General features: G+C 50.3%; 1 protein-coding gene across 1 annotated transcript in view; it reads left to right on the forward strand.

Moving 5' to 3' along the window:
- The window catches only part of LOC121661201 (acid-sensing ion channel 2-like), a 34,175-nt gene extending 14,690 nt beyond the window's left edge, over positions 1–19,485 (forward strand). Inside the window, exon 2 of the mRNA XM_042021116.1 lies at positions 15,954–19,485. Within this exon, the coding sequence (XP_041877050.1) occupies positions 15,954–16,112 (159 nt within the window). The 3' untranslated portion in view covers positions 16,113–19,485. The remainder of the gene's footprint in view (positions 1–15,953) is intronic.
- The last annotated feature ends 1,388 nt before the right edge of the window (positions 19,486–20,873 follow it).

The raw sequence follows: 20,873 nt of genomic DNA on the forward strand, positions 1-20,873 counted from the left end.
ATTTTGTTGTAAATCAGACAGTCCCCATTTGCAAAGTAACATTGAAACCTGGGGAGAGCTGTCAGTTGTTAACACAGTTATTGTGAGCCCTTTGTGTATTCTGGTCTTCCCATGGTTTTTTTTTTTTTTTTTTTTGTCAGGAGGAGAAATAAGAGTCTGAGTCAAGTATGTTCTTGTAATCACACTTGTCTTTCAAAAAAGACACACTTTCATAAACCCAACAGAACCAGAAACCAGCATTGTGGTTTAAGTGCTGAGAAACCCTTTGGTTCACCTCTGCTCTGAGCTGAGCCCAAGCAGCTCCATCTCCCTGCAGTGCTTCTCACTTGGAATAATTCCTCTTCTCTTTCAGTCCGGGCACATCCAGGTGTGAGATATTCCAGCTTTCTGGTGTGCACCAGGGTTCTCCCATGGTCTCATCCCTGTGGTGTTTGTCAGTCAAGGTGTGGACACCTGACTGTTAAAGGTGGTGATGATTCAAAGGTGCAAATGAGTTTGTGTCACTTACTGCACAGTGGTGCAGTAAAACCCAGTTTTAGGCATATGATCCTTGCTACTCACAGGGAATCTCACATTCCTGAAATACTGAGGGGAAGACATAAAACAGGATCAAGTAGCTCCAGGGGAGGTTTAGATTGGATATTAAGGAAAATTGGGGAAAATTTCTTCACAGAAAATGTTGTCAAGCATTGGATCTGAGGCAGGGCAGGGCACTCACCAACCATCCCTGAAGTGTTCAAAAAGTTATGGATGTGGCACTTGAGGACAGGGTTAACAGTGACCATGACGGTGGTGCTTTGGGTTGGACTTGGTGATCTCAGAGGTGTTTTCTAACCTTAACAGTTCCCTGGTTCTGAGATCCAGCTGGGCATCCCCAGAGCAGAGGTTTGGTGTCCTGCTCCTGAGCTGAGTGTCCAGAAACTGGGGGTTGGTTTCCGCTCTCCCAGTGTGGGCTTGGAGAGGGAGGAAGGGCCGGGGGAAGGGGAATGGTTGGGAGCAGTGCCTGGGCTGGTGGGACTGGGGAGGAGATGCAGGGAGGCAAAGGGGAGCAGCAGAGGATATTCCTAAGGGGCTACACTGGCACGTCCAGCCCATTCCTTGCAGGCACCAGGAGCGGCTGAGGGAGCTGGGAAAGGGGCTCAGCCGGGAGCAAAGGAGGCTCAGGGGGGACCTTGTGGCTCTGCACAAGTCCCTGACAGGAGGGGGCAGCCGGGGGGGTCGGGCTCTGCTGGCAGGGAACAGGGACAGGAGGAGAGGGAATGGCCTCAGGCTGGGCCAGGGGAGGCTCAGGGTGGACAGCAGCAGGAATTTCCCCATGGAAAGGGTGCTCAGGCCTTGGCAGGGGCTGCCCAGGGAGGTTTGGAGTCCCTGGAGGTGTCCAGGGAAGGGCTGGAGGTGGCACTGAGTGCTCTGGGCTGGGGAAAAGGTGGGCATCGGGCACAGGGTGGGCTCGATGATCCTGGAGGGATTTTCCAACCTCAGTGATTCTGGGACTCTATGATTGCAGGAAATAATGCTTCTCTCTATTCTTTCTCCACATTTTTCATGCCAAGCTGACATAAAAAAATACTTTAATGCTGAATTTCATACCTTTCCTCTCTCCCTTACTAGTAACATGGAATTATTTCCCCATTCCTTTAAAATTCTGAGGTTTAGCAAGCACATAAACGACACTTAAATCCCAGCCCCAACTGTAAAGCAAATATTCCTTTTCCTCTCAGGGAATCATTCCTTTGACTTGTTATTTTGAGCTCTATCGTGGTTGTTGCTGTGCAAAGGCAACTTTGTGGAAAAGAAGGTTAAGTGCTAAGGTTAAAACAGGTTCAAGTATAATCCAGAGTGCCCTTGGCAAAGACAGAAAGGTTTTAGTGGGTCTCATTTATCATTGCCTGACTGCTTAAAGTGCTTGAGTGACTCATTATTGGTTTTAGATGCCTTTAGAAGAGCTGCAAAAGAGCCAGTGAGAAAAGTATCACTGTTTTCCTCTTTTAACCCCCACTCAACAGGGAACAATAATATTTAAGACTTCAGAGTGTAAAAGATTTCCTCTTCAGAAACCAAATTCCCCAGCATGAGCCACGTGGAGCAGCTTGGGCTCAGCTCCAGAGGGGAGGTTTCTGTTGGTGTGGAGTTACATCCGTGGCAGAAGTTTAGAGCTGAGAGCTGGGAGCTGCTCCTGCCAGCTGGGCTTCCCAGGCCTTCCTGAAACCACTGCCTGACCTTCAGCCTTTTCTCCTCATCCATTCTGCCAAAGCTTTGTCCCCCTCCCGCAGGGGCCGTGGGCTCTGCAATGGAGGGAACGGTTGCACCATCCCTGGAAAGCAGGGAGGTACTGGAACAGTTTTCCCAGAGCAGCTGTGGCTGCCCCTGGATCCCTGGAAGTGCCCAAGGCCGGATTGGATGGGACTTGGAGCAACCTGGGATAGTGGAAGGTGTCCCTGCCCGTGGCAGGGGGGGGATGGGATGAGCTTTAAAGTCCCTTCCAGCTCAAACCATGCCGTGATTCTGCGATCATGGAACACTAGAAAGAATATTTTGAAGAGCAGAGATCTGAAACATCAGTGAGCGAAGACCTGCTCCGTGCTGCATCCCTGCCTGTTTGTTCTGCACACGGATCCCGGGGGATCCAGGCAGTGCTCCCAGTGCTCCGCACCCGGGCATTTGTGTGCAGCTGTGTCAATCACCAGCATGACGTGGCAGAGGTCCTGACTAGTGGGGCTTTTAATGAAGTGGCTGCTTTAACTCGCAGTGCCTTGCCAAGGCTCTTTACAAAGCTCTTCTGGGGCTCAGGAGGTGTTAGTGCCACTGGAAAAGGCATCGGTTTCATCCCAAAGCAGCTAAATCCAGCCTGGAACAGGTATAGAGCGAGACTGGAAGGAGGATTAAGGAAAAGAGGCACCTGTTCTAGGAGGGGAGATCAGGAGAATTGAGCTTGTTTAAGTGAGCCAGGCAAAGGCTGTGTGAAGGACTGGGATAACTCTGGAGCAATCCATCAAGGGGATGAGGACTGAGGGGGAAATGGAGCTATTTCAGCCAAACCATGGTGCTGGCTTTGGAGCAAATGGTACAAATTGGCCATGGAAAACTCGATGCTGGAAGTTAGAAAGGTTTTTTTATTGTTATTATTTCTTGAAGAGATGAAATCCTGAAGTAATAGGGATAAAGACCCCAGCAGGGTTTTAAGCAGGATCATCCCTCGGAGGTGGGATTGTGTGAGGTGGCTGCCAGGAACAGGAGGCTGCATTCAAGGACCTCTCCACGTCCATGGACTGAACCTTGTCCTGGACTGAAGGAATGGGTTGGCTGTACACCTGTGTCGTGGGAGTCAGGCACCTCTCACCCGCGTTCAGCAGCGTGGTGGGGTGCCTGGGAAACCTGGAAAATCACAGCCATGTCCTGGAAAGCTCTTTCCCCTCAGTTCCTGGGGTCATACAGTGTCAATTCTGTGTTTCTTGATCCTGGGAAGACTTTAATACCCAGCTTGTCAGTTCTGGGAATTTGATTAACTCAGCCCCTATGTCTGCATGGAGACAGGAATATTGAGTCCAGCGGGGTATAAATCCTGTGGGTGCTTAACCCTGTCCAGGGCTGCATGAAGATCCCACATGGAGGCTGCAGCAGCTTCCCTTGAGGGTGTTCACATTGTCTGCAGTGAGAATCTGCCCGAAACATGCGTGCAAGACACCCCAGCTGCAGACACTCCCTGCTCTGAACCCCCCAAAATTACAGGTTAACGTTATTGTTGAGAACACCCATGAGTGTTACTGAATTTCTCCCCTGCAAGGGAGGGTAAGAACACCCTGGGATCCTGTTAATGGCCAATTTGACTGAAGCCAAGGCGTTAGGAGTGGTTGGATTTTTGTTTGTCTATATTCATATCCCATCTGGGAGCCCCTGGGATGCTGTTGTATTAGACATCACACAAAAATGGAGCAGAAATGTGATATCTCCTCTCTGCTGTTTAAAAATAATATAATTTTCTCTCTGATTTATGGCATCTCTGAGCAGCAAGGGAGAAAGAGGAGGGACAGCATTGGCTCGGTTGATTCTGACCAGTACTCACAACACAGAGAGAAAGGGAAACCTTTCTTTAAAATATATTCATAAATTCCCTCTGCAGAAATGAGTTAGTTGGGCTCGATTTTACCCACCCAGGAACTCTGATTATTGTCTCATGAAACAGAGTACCTGCTCTGCTATCCCATAAATAAGGGAGAGAAATGCATTGTGCATTCATTCCAAAGCCTGGATCCCCCGCAGGGCTGGGATGTACTGCAGCAGAGGGAAGAGATTGGGAGGTTTGCCCTCTGGTTTCCTGGAGAGACTCGGCTGTGGGAGCAGCTAGAGGAACGTTCACTCTGCCCGCCGGGATTCCCCCCCATGGCTCAAAAGGGCTTGTTGCTGCTGGTAGTTAGAGCTGTGTGGAAACATCCCCGGCAAAGCTGGAGCTGCAGCAAATGTGCCTGGCAGGGTTGTGGTCCAGGCTTCAACTGCAAATCAGCTCTCCTGGAAGATTTGGGATCTCTGAAGGGGGGGAGCGGGAGAGCCGGAGCTCTGGCACCAGTGCTGTGGGAATGCACAAACCAAGGTCCAGATGTGGACTAATTAAGACCCACTTTGTGTTGCCTTAGGAGGTATGCAGGTAACAAAGATGGGACTGGCAGCCCAGCTTTGTGCTGAATGTGTAGTTCAACCTCCTGTCTCTTGGATTTAGTGGCAGCACTGGGAGCTTGCTCTGAGTCCATCCTGTCCCTTTTGAATCCTAAATTGTGAGCTCAAAATCTCCACGGAACACAGGGCAGTGATGACCCTGCTAAGACTCATTTGTGCTGCAGGCAGAGCTGGTACTGCTGGCACCCCTGGGTGCTTTGCAAGGTTCACCTGTGCCCCATCCAGAGGGTTTATCCTGAAGTAAAGGATGGATCAGGCTGCTAGAGCTGGGCTGCTCCTGCTGCAGAAGGAGGAATGCTCTGCTTAGCCAATGCAGAGAGGCCAGGAGTAAATCCACGCTGGTTGTTTGGGATGAGGGGCAATAAAGCTGTTAGAGAGGGTGGGGGTGGCTTTGCTGGAGCTCCCTCAGACACTGAAATCCCTTCTGGTCAGCAGTACCAGGTTCATCCTGTGAACACAGCCATGAGTGTGCAGGATGTGCATCACCCTGAGATCCGCATCAGACTGGGAAGTGAGAGCTTTCCATCTCCTGCTGCTGCGTTCTGGATCGTTTGCTGTGACTCTGGGCATATGTTGTCAATTCACCAGCACCTTTATGCAGTCAGTTATAATTCACATTTGCTGGTTTTTAATGAATGTTTGTTCACTGGAGCATTTGCCAGGGAGTGTGCGTGGTGCTCAGAGCCAGCCCACATCCCAGCAGCCTCCAACACGAGCTGAGGAATCAAGCTCAGGAACAAATCAGGGATATATTTTGTGACACGCACCGCCTGTGGTGTGAGACGGAGGGGACTCTGTGAATGGGAGTCTTGCAAGAGAGTCCCAGCAGCCACATGGATGGAATGCTTCCTGCCAATGCAATGGAAAATCCCAGAGATAATCAGGGCCCTGCTGAAATTCCCTTAAAATCCAAATATAGGCTCAGTCACAACCACCCTGTAGCACCTCACTGTCTGCTGCTCCCACTGCAAGGTTTGTTGTCCCAGTTGGTATTCCCATCATCCAGATGGGGAACGGAAACAAACCAGGATATATGGAATGCGTGGTGATGAGGGGCCTTTGAGAAACATCCCAGGAGCCCCAGATCCTCAGGAAGGCATTGAGAGACAGAAGGAGCACAGAGCTAAGGCTGAATGTGATTGTTCTAAAGATGCAGGACTCACCCAAAAAGGGAATGCAGGGACTGTGGAAACACTTGAGAGGGTGTTGGGAGCCCAGTGCACTTTGCTGGTAGAGAGAGCAATGCCAATTAATAATTACTGTAGCTGAACATGTGGAGTTAATTACTTCTGCCATTTGGTGGCTGTGTAAAAGATGTGGTGACAAACAGGGACTGCTTCCCTGTCCTTTGCTGGGAGAGCCAAGGCTGCAGCCTGTGCCGGGGAAAGATGTGTCAGGAAAACCAAGGAGCTGACAAAAGAGTAGCCTACAAAGTCGAGCAGCTCTGAGTCTTGCTGGGCAAAAACCTCTGACCGGGAAACGGGATTTCAGCAGCTTTTCCTTCCATCTCTTTGCCTTCAAATGCAGCTGCTGCTTGGACAAAATCAGCCTGGCTTCAAAGTAGGTCAGAGCTGAAGTCATCTCAGGATGCTCCTAGAAGAAGAAATACATGTCAGTGTGACACCAGTGTGGCTTTTAATAGAGTTGTTCTCTGCTGGCTGCTCTGTGGGACTGAGGCCCAGAAGAGAAGCTGCAGCCAGGTGGGACAAGCCATGGACCACAAATCCTACCCGAAGGGATGCTCTCCAGCAGAGACGAGGACAGCGCAAGGGGAATGTGGGAGTGGAGGTCTCAATTCTCAAGCTGCTTCCAAAAAAATGGACTTGGAGAAGCATCAGGGTCCTGAGCACCTTCTTAGCAGCTTTGGGGTCCCAAAACCCTAATTATCCACTCAGACTCTGGTGTCTTACTGAGTAATCCAAGGGGTTTTTTTGGACAGTCTGACAGCAATTCAGTCTGGGCTATTTTAATAGCATGAAGACATCCTGAGCACTCCTTTTAGGTCTCAGACACATAATTAGCAGTTCCAGGTCTGAGCAGCTCATTAGTGTTTGGGCAATCAGGAAGGGGACACCAATGAATTATGATTTCAAGCACCTGCTCAGCAGCTGTGAGTTTTGGATCCCTCCTCTTAGCAATTCCAGTGAGTTCCAAAACTGCTTTCAGGGAAGCATTTTCATCAGGCTGGAGAGAAATTCGCGCTTTTTTCCCTGCTGCTGTCCAGCAGCCAAATTATTGTGCCTCGTTTTCCTGGGAGGAGCGGTCCCAGGCTGAGCTGCAGTTTGCCCTGTTTGCCTGGGCTCTAAAACCTGCGTTTAGCTGAACACATTAAGCCCATTTGCTTCCCAAATCCAGCTGCAATTCCAGCCCTCCGGGGAAGTTTGCAAGTGCTGTTGGTCTGACACAGCTCGGGCAGGAGACTTTTTGGGAGGGAGGAGGAGGAGCAAGATGTAAAAGCAGATCAGCACAGCACCTCGGAGCAGCTTTCCCTTCTCCCCGAGCCGCCCACCACTCCACAGACACACAAAAGAGAAGAGAAAAATAATATCTGCTGACTCTCTGAGGGATGCGAGGCTGGAGCGAGCTCCATGTGAGGGATACATGCATTATTTATGGCTCTGGGCTGTGCTATCTCCCCTGCTGGATGAGCCCAGTGTTCTCGTTCGGAGAGCGGCTCCTACCAGGCAGTTTAACCCCCATCCCTCTCGTCTCCGCTGAGCTGAGGCTGGAGGACACAAAGGCAAAGCTCAGCTCCTTGGTGTGCCCAGGTGAGCGCAGCCAGGAGGGTCTGAGCCGTGCCCGGGATGGGATCTGCGGAATGGGAATGCTGCCAGTGCCCCCAGCTCCAGCTGAGCCAGCAGCGATCAGCCCCTGCTCGCCATGGCCAGACCGGCCTGGAACGGCCGCAGCTCCTGAGCTGGCATCCTCCAGCTGCCGGGTTTGTTGCTCCCTGGGAAATGCTGCTGCGCTGGGGTGGCTTCCTGTCCTGCTGGAGCAGCGCCCAGGAAAAGCAGCTTTTTGGGACCAACCCACGTTTTCTTGCTCCGTGGTGCATGTAAAATCCATCAGAATAAAAATCGGAGCAACACGAAGGTGACGCTGGCGTGGGCTTGTTTGCATTTTACTCCTTTATTACCATAAAATATGGAACTGCGTTATAACATGATTGGGTTTTATACTGTGTTACATTGGGCTTCATAGATTATAAAGAATTTGTAATAAATATGATGTTAAGTAGGTTTGCAAGCATATATATTAAGGGGATATTTAGTATATAATAGGTGGTTTTGTTATTATAAAATGCCATCAATATTTCAGTACAGCAACCTGTTAAAAATAAAATGGATTAAAGAGACAAGTTGGAACTGTCTGTTTGCCCCAAGTAAAATACTTCAGCATTTTTGAAACTAAACAAGAAAACCCAAGTGATTCATTTGGACTTTTGATCTGAAGTGGATTTCACTAAATCAAATTGACATCTTGCTGTGAAATGTTAGAAACGAGATGAGACCACATTTTCCTCTCGAGGGTTTTCTGATCTTCATGGAAAGGGTGGTCAGGGATTGGAAAGGGCTGCCCAGGGCAGGAGTGGAGTCCCCATCCCTGGAGGGGTTTAAAAGCCCCGTGGATGTGGCACCTGGGGACATGGTCAGTGGTGGCCTCGGCAGTGCTGGGGGATGGTTGGAATCAGTGATCTCAGAGGGCTTTTCCAACCTGAGCAAAGCCGTGATTCTGTGGTCATTTCCCACCACAGCCCCTGCCCATCCCAGCCTCGGGAATGAGCAGCCTCCAAGCCAGGGCTGGGGGGCTTTGCCAGGCTGGTGGCACAGCGGGAGCCACCAGAGCAAAGAGTCTGAGTATGTGCAGAGGAAAGTGTTCAGTACCTTGGGAGAAATGGCCACATGTGGGATCATTCCTCTGTATCCCCTGCATCCTTGTCTCCTGGGCTTTCCATACTGTTGGCATTCCCCAGGCAGCAGCGGGAGAGCAGCAGGGCTGTGGGAGCTCTCATGGTGCACTGTGCATCCACAGGGAGTAGGGGAGGGTTCTCCAGGAGAGCAGAAATCCCAAAAGACCCTCCATGAGCTGGGAGCCGGCTGAACCCCCTCATACACAACATCCCGTGGACACACAGAGGGAAAACGTGCCAGAAACGCACAGACATTGATCCAAGCTCTGGGGTTTTGGTGACTAATGCCTTCCTTACTGGTATAAACCCATCTGAGTGACAGCCTGGGATGGGAGGATTTGTTTTGCTTTATTTTGTCTCTGGATGTTGGATTTCAGAAGAGCCTCAGGAAGTGGAGCAGAGAGAAACTCAGTGAGGCAAGAAGCTGGTTTGCCTCCCTGGAAAAGCCTCCAGAAGGCTCATCCAGCCCCATTCAGCCATAGGAAAACCCTCTGAGGCAGCTTTGGGCTGAGTTGGGGCTGCAGACACCAACTGGTGAGAGGTATCTGTGCCAGGGGAAGGCTGGAGCTGTAAGGAAAGCCCTGGCTCTGGGATCTGCAGGGATCTGCTGATGTCTCTGTTTATTGGGCAACACAATTCCCAGCTTTGAGAGCACTGAACTTCAGCAGGGTAACTTTCCTTAGGGGAAGCTTAACAAAAAGTTAACAAGGAACAAGGAATGTGAGTGATGGGAGGCAGCAGGGACATCTCTGTGCCACAGCAGCTTCCAGCAGGAGGAAGAGAAGGGAAGTTTGAGGGGCCACGAGGAATTTCCGAGGCAGATCCTGACAGGTTTGGGCTCAGACAGCTCAGCAGATCTTCTAAATACGTCCTTCAAGGGAGGCAGTGAAAAGGCCTTACAACTGGGCCAGCAGGTCTGAGTGCTTCAACGAAATGCTCAATTTTGAAGCTCCTCACCCTAAACTGGACCTTCCCCAAACAGAAGGGGAAGCTCTGAATCTTTATTGTCATTATTAAAACAGAAATAATATGAATGTGATTTCTTAATCAGTGGACCATAAACAGCCCTTCTTCCCAAGGGATGATTTCTCTTCTTTTTTTATCCTTGGGGGAAGTAGGAGAGAAGAGATTTCTTTTGGCTCTGCGACCCATCTGTGATAGAAAAAACTGTCCCCTGAGTCCCACCCTGATGGTTCAACCCCTGCAAAAGGCCCTGGTTATGGGCTGCCATGGGGGTGTGCAACCAAGGAGACCACCTTGGCTTCCAGCATGGGATGAACTCCTGGCAGAAGAGGAAATACAGGATATGAGGGGGTAGGGAGGTGTCAGAGCTTGGTCCAAGCACCCAGAAGGTTCCTCTCCTGACTGCTGGAGGATTTTCCCACCAGCCCTGTGGCTTTGGAGCCAGGAGGAATTGGTTTTCCCAGATGCATTTGTCAAGGGCTCCATGGCACCGTAATAAGAAGTGCTGCAGATCTGCCAGCATGGCCCCGGGAAGACATCTCTGAGGAAAACACTGTTGTTCCTCTCTCTTCAAGGGTCTTTTACTTTCATTCCTCCCGTACCCACACAAGGCAAAGGTCAGACTTGTGCTGAAGAAGAAACTCCTCATCCCTTCCAGAAGGCTCTCAGCCAAAGGGATGGGCTGTAAATCACCCTTGTTCCCACACGCAACTGTGGGTTTTATGTTCTGGGCTGAGGAGATAAACTCACTCCCTACTCACAACAGAGAGCATTTGTAGCATTTATTTCCAATCCTGTCCCCCCACACACCCACCCTGGCATGACAAATGAGAGGCTGTAATTCTCTGGGAGGCAAGTTTTATGGGAAGCAATGCATTTTTCTGTCCCAGCTGCTAAACTGTCTGTGCCTCTGCAGCTGATACCAGGTTTGGGCAGTTTATTCTCTGGCAGACTTGCCTTGATTTTCCAAGTCACTGATCTAACATGGGATGATTAAGAGAAGTCTTCCCTCCTTGCTACTGTAATTCTTCTCCTCCACCATGTAGTTGTTTCCCAATTTACTTTTGAACAAAGGGGGCTCTTCTGTCTCTATACAGGTCTGAGTTTTATGCTTTCATTCTGTCTTATGTGACCGTGTCCCACGGAGAAAGTTCATGGAGCAGCTTTGTGTGGGTGTCCCAGTCCTGTGGAAGTTCAGTGTTCTCAAAGCTGGGAATTGGGTGATATTTAAGGTCCCTTCCAACCCAGGCCATTTTAGGGTTTTATGAAACCTGGAGAGCTTCTGCTGTGACCTGTAACTCTTTAAAGCCATTAAAAGCACAAGCTCCCCAGGAGAGGGGGATATGCAGCAGATGACCCCCTCTCTGAGGCACAACTCTTGGCTGTGTTGAAGATGTTTGGCCTTGGATTGAGGTAAATCAGCTCCTGAGAGTGACCTGTGCTGTCACAAAGCGCTGTTTTATTTAAAACAGCCCCAGGTCCCACCGGCCCCAGGGCTCTGTCATTGTCAGCACTGTTTCAGTGGGATTTCTCGAAGTGTTTGGCTCTTTCTGGATCCTCATGCAATCTCTGCTGCTGATCCTGGCATTTAACTGGCCATCATCATTGTCTTGACACAACTGGAATGCAGTTCTGTGGTTAACAGGTGCAGCTCTTTGCAGGGCAAATACAGCCCTGTCCTTCCCCCTGGGAAGGTACAAAGGATCCATTAAAAAGCATCTGCTGTAGTGAGGTGGAGTTGGGCTCTTCTCCCAGCTAACAAGTGACAGCGTGAGAGGAAATGGCCTAGAGCTTCACCAGGGTGAGTTTAGGTTGGATATTAGGAAAAAGTTCTCCATGGAAAGAGTTATCAAGCACCGGTACAGGTTGTCCAGGGCAGTGGTGGAGTCACCATCCCTGGAGGTGTTCCAAAAACGTGTGGATGTGGCACCTGGGGACACGGTCAATGGTGAACGTGGTGCTGGTGCTGGGCTGATGGCTGCACTTGAGGTTGTCCAACCTCAATGATTCTGTGATTCTATGAAAAGGGTTTGGGTTTTCTTCCTGATGGTAGAGAAAGAATTACAAATAAAGACATTTCACTTGTTAAAGGCAACTTTCTGCTTTTGTTTTGAAGCACAGCATAGATGCATCATTTAGGGGAATCTGGTACCTTGACTCTCCTGCATTGGCTGGAGGATGCAGAGTGCAGGGATCTGGAGGGCAGGCTGTGTACACACTGTGAATTGATGTGGTAGCACAGAGCCAGGGATAAACTCCCTCCTGTACTCCAGGAGGAGTGTGATAATCTTCAACACCAGAGGTAACAGCAGCTGCACAACAGCTGAGATACACCAGCACGTTCCCAGCCCAGCCTTGGTGGCTCCTGCTGCATCAGAAATAGCATCATCCTCTTTCGTATTTGCTGCCTGTGTTCGTGTTCATGTTGTTTCTGCTGTGGGATGAGAACACAGCAGGAAAAGAGAACAGGGAGGGGCAGGGGTTATCACTGGCCTGGGGAAAAGTGGAGGACACCAGTTGGGACTGAGAGGGAAAAGGCAAAGGCAGATCAAGGCAAAGCATCTCAAATAGGGACACGAGAATATTAATGCCCTTGTACATGGAGAAATTCCAGTCACACAGACAAGGAACGGATTTCCCTCGACCTTCCGCAGGCTGCCCGTCCCTCTGGCAACACCCAGTCCTGGCAGCAGCCATAAATCTTCAGCAGTGACAACTCCAGAGCAGTGACCACAATGACCATGCCCTGGCAGGGGCTGTTTGTCCATGGATGGATCATGACTGACCCAGCAGCTCCTTCACACACAGCTGGGGGCTGTTGGGACAAACTGGCTGAAGCCAAAGGCTGTGGGAGGGAAATATTATCTTAAATGGGAAAGTGAGGAGAGCCCTTCAGCCTGTGGACCACCTGCAACCAGGTAGCTGTGTCCCTACAAAGTGGGTGGGATGAAAGCTGGACCTTGAGCAGGGCCTGGCAGTTGTCCATGCAGTGAATATCCATGACATCCTATTATCCAGTGATTTCTCTTCAAGGCTTAGCTAATACCAGAACAATTTATCTGTGCTACATTCTGTCCTTGCAAATGTAGGGTCATCTGCCCCTGTTAAAAGCATGAGAGTGGAGATGAAGTCTCTTAAGGCCTTAAATCTAGAGAGAAGCCAAAGTGTACCCCAGGTTCTCCCTCGAGAGCCCGGCCTTCCAGCAGTCATTAATTCAGTTTGGGCTCTTCCATGTGCTTGGCTCCAGGGATGCCAGTTGTACCTGTTTGCTGGATTTGGAGCTCTCCCTCCCTGCTGGCCCAGGCAGGATAATCACTTCCCATTATTTATTAGTGCACAGCATCCTTCTTCTCTCCAAAGGCATTTCCCCAGACTGCGGCTCCCTAATCAACGGGGTTTGTGATGGGAGATGATGGTTGGGCTGGAGTGCAGCACCACGGAGAAAGGCTCAATGTGTTTGTGCCACATTTACAGGCAGTTTTCCCACAGCTCAACCCCATGGGTCTTTGATTCCCAAATACAATCAAGTGTTTGGGTTTGCATCCCACAAAAGGGGTGGGGAGGTGCTTCTGCCCCATTCTGGGGTCATAACTTGAAAGATGACATATGTGGCACGAAGTGAACCAGTGTAGAGGAATCTGTTAGACTGGAAAGAAGGGATGGGTGTTTCTGATATCAGAGAATGTCCAACTTCCTCTGGAACAGGGATTGCTGCATTTTCCCCAATACCCTGACTGCAGAGCTGAGCAGCTCATTTCTGTGAACCAGAACCATGACAAAACAGAGCGCAGAGGACAAAAAGAAACAACAAACCACTAGTGTATGGTAAAGAAAAAAAAAGACTGGGAAAAGCGTCTTCTGCCCTTGGTGTGCCACGATGGCTGCACCATCCAACAGGATCCAGGAAGGGATGAGATAAAGACAGCACAAGAGATGAATGCCAGGCAAGACAGGCTCTGATTATTACGGGAATTTTAACCCAGCCTGAAGCTATGCACTGCAAAAATCTGAAAGCATAACCTCTCCCTGACCTTGGAAAAGATTTTCCCCTGTTTGAAAATAATATTCAGAAGTGAAGAAAGGAGGAAATTGGTAGAATAAGCACTGCAGCCTTTAAACAGAGACATTATTGAACACAGCCTGGGTAAAGCTTTCTCAATCCCTCAAGCACGTCCTTGTGAAAACCCTTCCCTGTTCCTCCGTCTCACCTGTATTTGGGAGTGGCTGACAGGGCAGCAGGGCACGAGACTGAGCACCAAGGTCTGCAGTCCTTGGAACAGGCAGAATGGAACAAAGGCCCGGGATGAGGGGCTGCGCTATTACCTGCCTGATTGGAATGCAGATCCATCCTCTGCATTTCTTGCCAACACCTCCAAGCTAAAAATAGAAACATTTCCTTCACAGTTGGCACGCAGGAAGAATCCGAGTCTGGGGAGTGGGGCAATTACAAAGTTTTATGGGAAAATCTCTCCTTTGCTGGGTTGGAGCAGCAATGGCAGAGCAGCAGCAGCGATGTCAGAGCATCACCAAGAAGAGTTGGCCCAGAGCCTACAGATCCTGCAAGATCTGAGAGCACAAACTGAACATCAGAGATGCTCCTGTGGGAGCAGAATATCAGGCAGGAAGCCCTTGGTCTCTGCATCCCACGGGAATGAAGCGGTTTAGCTCCCACCTCCATCCCTCCCTGAGTGACACGAGGTGCCCAGAGGAGCTGTGCCCCAGGGGTTTCTTTGCAGTTCAAACCTGGGGCAGGTCCCTGCAGCCTCCCAGCCTGGGGAGCTTCATGGTGGCTGTGGATGGTGCAGCTGGAGTGGCCAGAGCCCTCCTGTGTCAGTTCTGGGGACCAATCCCAGACACTGCTGAGTGCAGAATGAGCTTGAGAAGGTGTAAAAGTCCCACCCCTGGCATCGGTCATAACCAGATTTTGGGTCAGGGTGAGCTCCCGACAGGCTTGTCCAGAGAGAGCTTGGCTGGGGAGGGCAAAGGGATTCCTACCATGGTTACTAAAGGGAAGGGAAGGTGCAAACACACCACACTTAAACCAACTTCTGTACTTTATTCCATCACTGGTCCATTCTCTGGGAACAATTTGCCCACATCCAACTCATTAGCCCAGGATCCATCTGACTTGCCACCAATGCCATCCTTCCAGGTGAGCTGACGGATGGGCCATGATGTTCCTGAGACCACACTCAGCAAAGACAGCTCCTGATACTCTGCCAGCATTCCCTCCTCCTCCAGCCCACTGCCCATGGCCTTTTCAACACCTGGATTGCCGATTCCCAGCAGAGAAGGATGCCTGGGGGCTCTGGGCCTATTTGGGAATCTTTTACCCTCCTTGGGACCTCTGCCACAGAAGGACCAGCTGGATGATGTCGGCAGCCTGCCAGGAAGAACAGGGAGGCAGTTTCCATCCTCTGGAGCTGATGAGCTATAGGAAAACCTCAACACCTTTTCAGCCCTGCTTCAATTGCCCTCAAACCCTGATGATCCAAGAGGGTTCTCCCTGCTCTCCCACTCCCTGGCACTGCAGTGGCCACAGTGCAGGCCCTGGGAACCCTGCAAGGGCTGTCACACTTGGGCTTTCCCAGCCTTTTGACAGGAACTGCACCTGTTGTGGTTGTTCAGAGAGGACAAGGGGACTCTGAGCTGGCAGGACCTTCTCATTTGAAGGAACCCAGTTTGGATTGTCCTCATTGTAGTACACACTGTTAGAGTGTCGCTACCTTGTCGTGTTCGTTTGGGGCAAAGAATTGATTGGGAGTAAGTTTTATCCCTTTGGGGTTTACGGCAGGTTTTTCCCTTCTTTCTGCGTGTGTTGGTGAGGAGTCCCCTCTGCTCAGTTCCATTCGTGAGCAGGGTGACCGTGCTGTGAAATGCCCATTTACAGCCACACTTGCTTTTTTTTTAACAGGTCCTTTTGCTCCTGGCAGGAACACCCAAACACCCCCTCAGCAAATGTTAGAGGCAGGAGGCAGCCAAGCTCTGCTCTCCCTTCGGGAGGCTCAGCCCTCCCGTCAGTGTGGTCCTGCCGCCCACTGAGGAGCTGAGGGGTGTGTGTGGTAACGTGTGTCCCAGGAGGAGTAAGGTCCTGCTGTGTTTGCCACTCTCCCAGTGACATCTTGGGGATGTGGCACAGTCTGTCCCCCGTTTGTTAGACCAGAACCCTGGCATGGTGTCAAAGCACCAACAGGATCAACCTGAACCTTTCGAATGTGGTTTGCTGTGGAGGGAAAGGGGAGGTGAGGTAGAGGAGATGGAAGGGAAGAGTGCAAAGCTCTTTATGCCAAAGGGAGAGGAGATCATGACCCTTTAACTTGCATACCCCTCCCCCAAACCAGGCAGATCGGGATGTTGGCATGGGAGGAGCAAGGATTCTGTCAGTGTCATGTGTTTCCTTTCTCCACAGCTGCCACTGGATGGGAGTAACATGAAGCCCCAAACACCACAGGTGTATGGTGTGGCCATGCAGGGAGGAGGAGAAGCCTTGAACCTGATACTTGGCACCACCCCAAGCTCGGACCAGCCATCCCAGAGAGGGATGTCACTGTGGGTGTCTCCAGCATAGGCATTGCCCAGGAGGTGCCACCTGCTCAGGCACTGCTGTGAGAAGAGGACAGTGGTTCAGGAGTGACTGCAGGAGGAGCAGAGCACCCACTGCACTGAATCCCTCAGGCTCTTGTGAAGAACCAGTTCACAGTCTGTGCTTTGAGGAGAGATCATTAGACCCAAGTTTGGATTTCAGACAGCCTTTGGATGTCATCTTTCCCTGTTCCCTGAAAGGGCTGTCATCTCTAGGTTAAGAAATAACCAAAAAAATACAATGTCAAGAGCAAGGCCTCCTCCACCAGCTCCCAGAAGATCCAGCTGCTGCAGGACAGACTCACATCATCACTTGAAAACTTTTCCCCAACACAGCTCCTCTGCATCATTTTTTTCTGGCCCAGGTGGGCACCAAAGTGCAGACACTGAAATGCTCCTAATGCATCCCTTGGTTCCTTATTCCCGTGCTTGTGGTGGGATCTCTGATTTTATGTCAGGCTGATGGGAAGGCGCAGTGTGAGGTGCACTCAGGTGCAGCGTGAGGAGGAGGAACTGGTCTCCCGTGAGACATCTCCCTTGTGGCTCTAGGTGGAGATGTCTGGCTGATGGCTGCAAGATTTGAGTGATGGTTGCAGGCGGTTCTTGTTCAGGACAGCTCAGGCTGTCCCCCCCCCTCTGTAGCACCACATTCCTGTCTGGGCTGAGCAGGATTAGGGAACTGACGGACAGGTGAAGGTGGCTGAGCCTCCTCTGGAGGGGGTCAGAGTGGCATCTGCTCCCAGTCCTGCTCTGACACTGGTGGAATGCGCTGAAAGGGAGAGATTTTCGTTCCCCCACTTCGGTACACAATGGGCTGGAAACAGAGTATTTATCCAGGTGTTTCACTAATGATACTGGCAGTGAATGAACACTGATGACAACTGCAAGGACTTCACTAAGAACTCTCCTGGGAGCACGGTGCCTCTGCAGGTCCAGGAGTCTGCCCTTCCTGAGTCTTTGGGAGTGTCTCTCCAACTGCCAGATGCAGAACACGAGGAGGACAGGCACCAGAATGGGGGGGGGGGGGGGGGGGGGGGAATGAGGATATTTATTATTACCAGGTAATATTTTAGGAAGCTGTGGAAATCAGGAGTATGGTTCAGTTGCCCCATGATCATGGAATGGCCTGGGTTGGAAGGGATGTTAAAAACCACCCAGTGCCACCCCTGCCATGGGCAGGGACACCTCCCACTGTCCCAGGCTGCTCCCAGCCCCAATGTCCAGCCTGGCCTGGGACACTGCCAGGGATGCAGGGGCAGCCCCAGCTGCTCTGGGCACCCTGTGCCAGGGCCTGCCCACCCTCCCAGCCAGGAATTCCCAATTCCCAATATTTAATAATTCTGCTGCAGAAAACAGACATTTCCCAGCCCGCATCAGTGCAGGATTGGAGGAGTTGATGCAGCCCTTGAAGCCCATCGCAACCACCCCAGAAGATGCCGATCTCGGGGGACTGTTCTCCCTCTGGAGTTACTTCTTATGGATCCAGCCAGCCAGGCCAACCATCACATGGACCCAGGCTGAGGACTACACTTGCTGGAAGGTGCTGCAGAGATTTCATATTCCCAGAGAAAGGGAGGCGTCATCCAAGTGTTCTGTGCCTGGGTTTAGAAGAGAAAGATTGAAATGAATCTGCACAGAAAATGAATCTGCTTTACATCCTGATTATTTTAGAACTACATCAAGATCCTGACAGAAAAGATGTCCTGCCATGGCTAATCCTGTCTTTGGATAAGCTGGACCAGAGCTGGGAATTGAGCCAAAAAGAGCCAGCAACTCCTGCTGCCACGTGCTGGCTCACAGTTTGGGAACACCACACACAGCTGTGCTTGGTGGGATGCTGGGCTGTCACTCAGCCCTTGGAATGCATTGCCCTGATCCCGGTTCCTTGGCAGACTTCCCAGGGAACGAGGTCAGTGGGATAACAGGGCCCATTAAGTGGGTTTGGAGGCTGCCCTGCTAAACCACGTTTGGCTGGGGCTTGAGGCAGTAAAGCTCCCAGGAGGGAGCAGATGGGAACATCCCACAGCACCACCAAACCCTGCCCATGCCCTCCTGCCAGGGACAGCATGGGACGGGCAAAGCTCGGGAATTAATTCCATAGGGAAAACCAGCAGGCCTGGGACCTGGAGCTTCTTGTGTGCCAGCAGAGAAATCCACGAGCTGGCTGGGAGCTGGCTGGGCTCGGGGGCTGCCATCCTGCACAGCTCTCCTTGGCAAAGGCCCTCGGCTCCACCAGCACAGCTGGCTCAGGGGTTTCCAGCTCAGTTCGCTTTTGTCTGGTTCATTGGCATTTGGGGCTAAAGTGCAGAGTCTTGTTACTTTAGAAAGTAAATTTAGGGTTTATTGAGAAGAATATTCTGTTTCCCATTGGTACAGCAAAACCTGCATGGTTTTGGTTTGCTCTGATGTCAAATAAGCTTTTTTCTTTTTTTTTATAACCTCCTTTTTTATTTTATGCAAATCCCTACTCAGAATAAGTCATCTCAAACCAAAATATTCCATCTCAGAGAATTCCCTCTCCCTCTCCACATCCCCATTTTTGTTTCTCCCCACATCCCCATTTTTTTGCTGTTTTTGTCTTATTTTAATTTCCTTTTGGTTTTACTTTGTTCTACAAAGAGCGACTGGCAGAAAGCTGGGGTTTTCGGAGAGGGTTGTAAGGATTTTTTTAAGCCCATGCCTGGCAGTTCTCTGCAGGCTCAGGGAACTCAACCCCAGTTCATCTATTCCTCCTTTCCCAGGGGCTGAAATTCCCTCTCACTCCACACTTGCACTAAGCTGAGCAAAGGAGCAATTGGATGGTTGGCTGGTGACTTAAGGAAATGAGGAAAAAACATGATCCTCATATCATTAATGAATTGCAAAAATAATTTAAAAAACCCCTTAGAGATGAACTGGATAAATCTCTTACAATTCTGGCATTTCTTGAGCAATTTTCAGCTAATAAGTCCAATTGAAGGAGGTTTTGAAACGAAACATCACTTCAAATGAAAAATAATCAGAGCTTGTTTGTTCTCAAAGTGCCAGATTGACACAAACACTAAAAACCCCTAAAATGTTTATGTTCTTATTTTTTCCAATTAACAGCTTGAATTTGCAGCATGTATTAGTACCAAAGTCATTTAGTTTTTTTACACTGGAAAAATTGATTCCATCTCCCTTTCTCCAGACTGACAGAGCTTTACCTTCTCCCTGTTACAGTCTTGTTCTGCTGCCAGATTTCAAACAAATCACAGACTTAGTGCTAAAAAGTAATCAAAAGGAAGGAGCACCCAATAAAGCTGTTTGCTCTGATGAAGTGAGGCAGTTGCTTTGCACATGAAAGTCAGCATTTTGAGTAAACTTGAAAATAGCCTTTTTTCCTGGGTCTTGCCTCTAAATCAATATTTCAGCTGAGGATGTGTCTCAGATGCTGAGCAGCACATGGGGCACTGACTGCCCCAAGCTCTCTAATGGCCCCTTCTCCACCCTCCCTTGGGTGCATGGGGCCTACAGAAATTCAGAGGTGTTTGGAAAGCAGCGCCCTGCACTTCCCTAATCCTGTCCTTCATTGAAAATTCCTGTGGTGGGGAAGTTCAAGATGACAGCACTGAAGGGATGGGATTGAGGGGTACCACAGGGAGGCCCTTTCAGGCCATTCCCAGCTGGGAAACTCTGTGCCAGATACCACAGAGAGCGTCACGGGACCAGTTTAGACTCTGAACTTCTGGATATCTAAAACTAAGCAAGAAACCCCACCCTCAGCTCCTCTGCTCCCATCCTTTTTCTGGAGATAATGGCAATGCTCTGTTTTCCAGAGAGGTTGTAAAGATTAATGCAGTCTTCAAGTGCGGGAGAGAGAACAGAAAGGCAGAATGAGTTTTCCTGGTGCACGGGGGACAAGAGGAGGAATAACAGGCTTAAGCTGTAAGAAGAAAGATTTAGGTTTGATGTGGAAAACCACCTAGCAAAGTTTGACAGACAATTTGATCCAGAGGAAGCAACACACAGACCATGGGATCCTCCTCTGGCACAGGCCTCTGCTCGCTCCACACACATTACATGGGGCACATGTGTAGGATACCACAGCTCCCTGGGAGCAGAACTGGCACCTCCCTGGGAGCAGCACAACACACCTTCCCAGGAGGAGGAGAACACACAGCTCCCTGGCAGTGAGGGTTTCTGGAGCACTCAGAGCTGTGCCAGACTCCAGCGTCTGGCTGAATGTTCTCCTCTGGCAAATGACAGAGATGTTTCCAGCTCTCGAGGCGAACAGGAGCTGCTGTGCCTGAAAGGGACCTGTGTGGTCACCCAGGTGACACTTGTGACCAGGAGGTGCTGAGTGTAAGCAAGTGATGGCTCTGACAGGTGTGGAGCAATCCAGCCCTGAACGAGTTAAATGTTTCCTGCTGAAATCCTGGGCTGCTATGTTTTATTTCTGTTTCCCTCCAGTGGAAAACCTGCTTCTGAAATAATTTATTGGACATGAACAGAACGTTTCTTTTCCTCCTTAACATGAAAAAATTTGGGAGGTAAGAATTAATCTCACGTGTAAGTCACAAGTTTGGCATGGAAGCCATCCAGCTAAGTTTGGGCTCAAAGTGCCTTTCTCAGCTTTAGTCCTTGAGCTGGAAAGCAGATTGCGGGCAGCAGTGCCAGTCTGGAGCACACACACAGGAAATCTCTCCAGGTCTGATCCCTCTTCCTCACTGCAGCAGGAACAGGCAGAGACAGCCTGGGCTGGTGCCTTTGGAAAGCTTGAAAGAGG

Source organism: Corvus kubaryi, unplaced genomic scaffold, assembly GCF_017639235.1.
Source record: "Corvus kubaryi isolate FWS band 111438036 unplaced genomic scaffold, C.kubaryi_AGA036_p1.0 37120, whole genome shotgun sequence".
Taxonomy (NCBI): Eukaryota; Metazoa; Chordata; class Aves; order Passeriformes; family Corvidae; genus Corvus; species Corvus kubaryi.